This window comes from Ciona intestinalis, unplaced genomic scaffold, assembly GCF_000224145.3.
Source record: "Ciona intestinalis unplaced genomic scaffold, KH HT000084.2, whole genome shotgun sequence".
Taxonomy (NCBI): domain Eukaryota; kingdom Metazoa; phylum Chordata; class Ascidiacea; order Phlebobranchia; family Cionidae; genus Ciona; species Ciona intestinalis.
The window spans coordinates 62,295-69,518 of record NW_004190406.2 but is presented as its reverse complement, the minus strand read 5'-3'; the positions used below and the strand labels follow the sequence as shown (position 1 = coordinate 69,518).

General features: G+C 33.5%; 1 protein-coding gene across 2 annotated transcripts in view; it reads left to right on the top strand.

The window, feature by feature from the left end:
- The window catches only part of LOC100187247 (lamina-associated polypeptide 2-like), a 24,650-nt gene extending 19,561 nt beyond the window's left edge, over positions 1-5,089 (top strand). Inside the window, exons 6-10 of one of the 2 annotated variants that reach the window (XM_002123344.5) lie at positions 568-648; positions 716-1,093; positions 1,506-1,572; positions 2,682-2,741; positions 4,836-5,089. In XM_002123344.5, the coding sequence (XP_002123380.2) occupies positions 568-648; positions 716-1,093; positions 1,506-1,572; positions 2,682-2,741; positions 4,836-4,937 (688 nt within the window). In that variant the 3' untranslated portion in view covers positions 4,938-5,089. The remainder of the gene's footprint in view (positions 1-567; positions 649-715; positions 1,094-1,505; positions 1,573-2,681; positions 2,742-4,835) is intronic. The other variant, XM_009863062.3, reaches the window with a different exon arrangement.
- The last annotated feature ends 2,135 nt before the right edge of the window (positions 5,090-7,224 follow it).

Sequence of the window (7,224 nt, the reverse complement as noted above, 5' to 3'; positions counted from 1 at the left end):
ATAATTGAATGAAAAATTGTTCCAATTCCAAGCGAAGGAATGTTATATTGAATGCAACGCGTGTGTGCGTGCGTCTTAGCATTTTCTGGTTGCGTGCGTGTCTGCGGTTAAGGGGGCTGTCATGTGGTTGCAATACCGTGGTTGCAGCAATTTATAATATTTAATTATAAAAAAGTTAAAGAGTTTTTAGATTTTTATTTAAAATCTGATATGAAAACTTTGGGCGCTCGTGTAATTCGACACCGGCTGTAACTCGATACCGGCAAATTGCTGACGTTGCGATTCGTTACTTGCGAGAGAGCAAATTCACAACGAACGAAAAACAATTAAAGAGAAAGCTACGCTGACCAGTCTCGTTATCTTTTAGTAGCTTCACTTTTTTCATTTTTAATATTTTTCGCTCTCGCGTGCAACATTATAGCATAAGGCTCGGCGCTCGGCCCAGATTTCAGCCGAGCGTCAAAAAAGGAGACGCTCGGGCACGAGCTTTTGAGTTCGGGCTCGGCACATCCCTACTAACTTGTTAAATAGCATGTAGTGTTAATATTAAGTAATACATATTTTTAGCAACATCAATCATGAAGATATTCAACCTGGAGTTTCTGAAAAAACAACGTTTTTGTCTCAACCTCCGAACACACATGATGCGTATGTAGCACGTTTAATCAAAATCTAGTTTTTCTATAAAATCTAATTCCCCTTTAATATTATGTAGTGATTGTCCAGGGTCCAACTTAGCACAACAACCACTGCAGATGAAGCATTTCTCTTTACATTCATTAACAGACCACATTCAACCTAATCTCTTAATACCAGATCAAATTGAAACATCTTTCACAAACCTCACTTTCACAAAGTCCTCAAATGATTGTAACGTTGCAAGAGTACGGCAAGAATTAAGCGCATTTGAACAAAAACCAATTTCAACCAATAGTGCTGATATGGTTGTTATTACAAAGCCAACATATAATGTGGTTAACGACAAACAGAATGTGTTACCATCATCGCACAACAAACACATGAACGCATCTACACAACATATAACTCATACACCTCGAACATTATTATCCACTGCTCGAATTGAGCGTATCCGGTATGTGCGTGTGTTTGTACATCACATTTTTGTTTCACACTTTATGAAATCTGCATGTGTTTTCACTTTATATTAAAATAATTTGATAATGTTGTGGTGCAACTTGTGCTAACACTGTGTGCATATTAAACCAATGTAAATGTGTTTCTCAACCTTTTAATGTGCCAACCCAATTCTTAAACACAAAGGCAACTTAATTTGTAAAACAATTAGGAACATCTTCTGTAAGCATATAAGCAAAAAAAAATTTGTAAATTTTTGATTTAAATAAATTCAACATTATTTTGACTATATTTCTACACTGATCATCAAAAAACATATTACAAGGTTATTTGGCTAAATTTATTTAAACTGTTTCTATTGGCATGATTCTATCATTGTTTTGTTATAAAGTTAAAATTACTTTATTTAGTTCCAGTGCAACTACCAGACGACCGTTACATCCATGCGGAGACGCCAAGAAAATGACAAAACCACAGGTTAAAGTTCATAATAATATAAAAAATTGTAATTATTCTTATTATAAAACATCTTAGGTAGGTTGTTTAATGCTTTCCTTTGATTTAGCGAGCATCCACAATTAGCATCTTAATATTTTTTATCCATATAATTTTACTGAATACACTGGTTTGGTGCCCTAATTTTAATATACTAATAAAAACTAAATGCCTTTAATTAATTTACTTTAATATGTCACGTGTATCGAAAGCATAGGCGTAAAGTTTTACTGTTAGGGTTGCAAAAACCAGAAGAAAAAAGCGAACCGGCGCGAAGAAAAAACGGTTTGCAACCCTTTGTTTTCGGTTTGCAACCCTTTAAATATGTGCTTTGTAAACGCTCATACAAACGTAAACGTATTCAGAATTACTTAGGGATGAGACAAATTAAAATTACGCGGGTTCGACGAGTCCGTGCAATGAGAATTCCTTACGCATTATTAGTCTGGAGAAAATCAAAGGGTTGCCAGACAACCCTGCAACCCCGTAACTTTACGCCAGTGATCGGAAGGTCACGGTACGACGTTTGTTTAGTTTGTGATTCTGACTTGGAAATTCTCTTAACAGACAACAAACTATGTATCTTGATCAGATGGTACACGACGTTTATTCATAACACACACAACCTTATTCAAATAGAATGCGCCTTAGAACATAGAACAACAGCTGACACGATCATAATAACCTGTAACGGACTAGTAGGCCTACAACGGCTCATTTTAGCTTTTTTGACTTTGCAAGTATCACAGTTATTTATACGTACAGTAGATAGAGAAAAAGAATGAAACACGCTGGGTGTTTGACACCGTGACCACCTGCTATCAGACAGACAATGGAGTCGTTAATCTTGGGCGAAAGTTTTGACGCGAAAACAATGTACAAGCTATAAAAATAGGAGGAGATAATGCAGTATAACTGAAGGGTCTACCAAGCACACACAGGACATTTCGTGATTACGATCCAGACGAATCAGTTAATAAAGTGTTTGTGACATAATACCTTAATAAATTGCCAGGTTAACATCGTTTAATATAAATATAACTTTAAATTATGTGTTTATTTTCTTACTAGTAAAAAACATTTTTACTCAGGACCTTGTGCGTGATGATAAGATCAAACAAGAACATCATTGGATGCCAGTTTGGCTACAGGTTAAAAACACTACTAACAAAAGATTTTTAATAGAAATTTTTGTGTGTAACTTTATTTTACTCTTACTATTATTATTGAACCGACCCAGTGGTCAAAACGTTAATCGTGGTAACGGACTATAAAGGAAGTCGGTCTCCTGGGGCCTTGCATTCCCCCGACCCAGTGGTTGTTAAAAAGTGTCAGCCATTAAATAAATTACATACAAAGTTGTCACTTTTTGGGGGTTAATATTTATTATTATAGAATCTGCCTTGTGTCTATAGTGAAGTGGGGTAAAAAAACATAAATCACAATACTTTTATTTTTTTCAAGTAATGCATTTAAACACATTTTTTAGTCTGTTTGGAAATATTTATTTAGGAGTAACCTGTTAAAAACGATTGTAGGAATTCTTTGATTTTATTAGAGATTTTGTACCGTTTTTATTTCAGTACTTCTGGACAAAAAAAATATGTTTGCGGGTAATTAAAAACAATGTTTTCAAAAGTAAATTAAATACGAAAGGTAATAATCCTAATCATACAATTTATGCATTATGCAGTCTATGAGTCAAAAACATAAACTTTTCTTTATTTTTCACAAATGTATTTCAACAGCTTTGATGTAACCGTGTAATGCTCTTTTCTATTACCACTCATTTTTAAATATAATCTTACCCACAAATATCAGTTAATTGAATGAAAACAATGCCAATAAGTTTCATAACTTGTATAAAAAGCAACGCACAAGAAGTAAACTAAGCTCTCTAATCAACCTATTGATGGTTTTGAAAATCGGATGAAATATTGAATTAAATTGAAAAGGGACATACCAACGAAAAATAAAATTTGTAATTTGTGTATTGATAGATATGCTCAAATGCGGTCTAAGGGTATCACCAAGGTTTCAATAAACAAAACACTTTCTAAAAAAATGCAAGGGAAAATAGAAACTTAACAATAAAATAATTGGGCTGTGCAAGGATGCATGGGATTTCCCACAAGAAAAAATGTTGCTCACCTCTGATTGTTTCTAGTTTCTAAACTACTTAAGAAAATGTAAAACAAATTTCAGATAATAAATTCTTCTTCTTTGTAAAAATCTGAAGTTGTGAAGCATGGCTTGGATTTGTTTGTTTTAATTTTTCACTGAACATAGCTACATAATATTAGTCAATTTTCAACACTTTTGTTTATAATAAAATGTTCATTATGTCTTACTGGCTTGCTGTATTATTATCTTTATGTTTTTGTTAAAGTTTGAAATAGTGCTCAGTCAGTTGTCAAATTTTGTGAGTGATATTTTTTCTAATGGGAAATTCCCGACAGTCACATTCTTTTTAATTCAGCATTTTTTTCACACAAATTTTTAAGAAGCTGTTTGTTTTTAATATTTTGGTGATTATTTTAGATCACATCTGAGCATCTCTGTTACAACATTCATTGTTTTAATTAGAATAATGTACATATGTAACTAAAAACCAATTTAATCACAAATTTAATATTGGTTGGTGTAAATAAAGAAAAACAAGAAAAATTAATATGTCAGCAGCAAGGTACTTGACTATATACCAAATAACTACATTCATAATACTTAGTTAACACCTAAAATAAAACTTAAACTAAAAAAGAAGTCTAATATGTGTTGTTTTTACTTACTAAAAATGTTTGTGATAGAGAAGTTTTATTGGGCCAAGGGGTTGTCTTTTCTTACATAAATTGCCTTTTTTACCTCCCAATTACTCACAAAAAGGTTGAGTGACCTTTTTACTTCCCATGCGATCTTAAAAACTGTTTTGTACTTTTGTGGTAGTTTGGAATCTTTTAAACAGTTATCTTTTTACAAACGATGTTTTATTGGTACACCCCCTTTAACTTATTTGTTGCCTACAATGTGCATGAAACATAACACTTGTGTGACAAAGTTTTCCTGCCACAAATAAGTGACAATCATTTATTTCTCATTGAAAGTATGTTTCTTATTGTTCCATTATTAACTTGATCAATAGCCAGTTGCATTTTTAATGTTGTGGTTTTTTAAACTTTGTATTTCGTTTTTTTATAAATGATTTTTTTACTTTTGTGTTACTTTATCCCAACCGATTTTTGTTTCAGGTGTTGGTTGCTTCTATAATTGCTGGCTTCATCTATCTTGTTTTTCAAACAATGGAATCAAACCCTGCGCCTCTTTCACTGCCCACAACTAATTCAGATTAGTTCAATCGTTTTTCAACTTGAAAAAAATCATTTTTTGTCATACATTTGTGTATCTTGGGAACTATGAATCACCCTGACAGAATGTAGTAGACCTGTTTAATATTTTGTACAAAACTTGTGTTGAATTATTAAATATAAGTTCTTCTAACAAAGTCTTGTTTACTAAATAAGTAATAGCATACAGAATTCAGGTTCAAGCCTAATTGTTGCTGTGGTCACTAATGGATTGTCTAAATGGGTGTTTCTTAAACTTTTTGTAATAGCGCCCACCGCCTATGGACAACGAACAGCATATTTAATAACCCTCATCTTACAGCCAGGACCCCTTTATGGCAGTGGTTTGTGTAAACAAGAAGCAGCTTGTGTAAAAAAACAGGGTAGCAATGCCCGATTTGCAGCAAACATGTAAACTTTATTTATACAGTATAGTACAATGGGGGAACATGGGACCCTTAACACATTGCCTAATATTTCCAAAATCAAAATAGATGACGGTTTTTGGGTAATACCACAAATTAGTACTACCATTCCTTTATTCATTGACACCAGTTTAATAAAACAAGAGATCACAGATCTAATGAATGAGCACATTTTAAACTAATTAGCATAATATAGAGTTGGGGAAGATGGGACACCTTTAACACATAATATCCAAATAGCCGGATCGTGTTTTAAACAATAACAACGGTCTGTGGGAATCGTGAAGATACGGTTTTGTAATTCATTAAATGTTCTTTGTTTACTACTAAATAAAAAGAGAAAACAAAATGAAAAGGTGTTCCATCTACCCCCACCCTGCTGTATTAATTAATCCTTTTACTACAACGGTCGACTGGGCTCGATCAAAAACAAATCTGAAGTAACCAACAAAACGAGTTCTAGTCGACATTGGTGACTGTGGAGCAGTGGGCAGAATGTATTTATACATGTAGGGGAGACCGGGGATAGTTGTTGTAAAGGGTGATCCTTTGCCGAAAAAGGGTAGGAGAGTCGCTTGCCAGAGCATACTAGAAATGCATGTAAAAGGTCAAATTCCTAAGGCTCCGAAGTGTCCGATGTTGCCCCGGTACCGGGGTTTCGCGGGTCGTTCCCGTTTACTATAGTAGTCAATGGAATCCAGGACGATTTATGTAGTTTTTCTTCGTTTTTGACTTAATTTAAAGTCATAAAGTAAAACAACTGTTTTCAAATATATATATTACTAACAAACTGTTTGTTGAACGTTTTTAATTAAATGTATTAAATAATTTTATTTCCTAAACAAGTGATAAACCTACCAAAAACTAAACTGGCCTAATAAACCTAAATAGTTGGTGTGGTTTTTAAAATAAACAGCCAAAACCTCCTAAAATCACTGTGCGCCTATCTTTTACAATGGAGACCAAGCGAAATGGGGACGGAGTTATCGGTCACGTGAAAAGAAAAAAATAGTACCACGGTGTTGGGCAGTTGCCCGTTCTACTCTTTTTTATTTTTCTGTGATCTAAACATTTTCAAAACTGTAGCAGTATGGCATTAAAAAAATGTTTAAATTTAACTTTTAAAGCGTACAGTATCATTTCGTATTATTGAGCACGTTAGTGGTCATATAGATCCTTTTTCGTCGAACAGTTGTTCTTGTTGTTAATTTTTGTTTTTTTCCGCACATATCTTAATTCTGGCATTTGTTCTTTAATCTTTTGATTGGAATCATATCATATTATACATTTAGAATTTTTAGAATTAAAACCGCATAATTAGCGATTAATTACCAATTACTTTACTGTTTGATCAAAACCGCTAAATTCAAAATATACCTAAAACTTTAATTAAATGATTGTACTATATAAAGTATTTTAAACTAAGTATAGTTTTATAAACCATATTGCATATGATCGCTTAATTAATGAGTAATTAACGATTGCTTCTCTATCTGTTTAAGGAGCTAATTTGTACTTAAAATGTACTTTACCGTTGATTAATCGAGTGTATTCAAAACATTAATTCCAACTAAGCTTAGTCTCATAAGTTTCTCATAAGTTTTTCCAACTAAGCTTAGTCTATGTGTAGAATCCGTACGGGTCTGTAGGCACTGACTGTGACCTACTAGCTTGGATCGAACCGGTTATGCGTAATCAGCAATTTAGTCTGTCTCACCACTCCGAGTTGTGTATATACAGTGTATTTACAGTTCAGAAGGTACACAGCGGCAAAGGTACGTATGGCACGTGGTTGTCACCGATGAACATAGGACGACTGTGGGAGAACTGGTCACAATCCCTGCATGGACTGGAGGAGATCACTATCC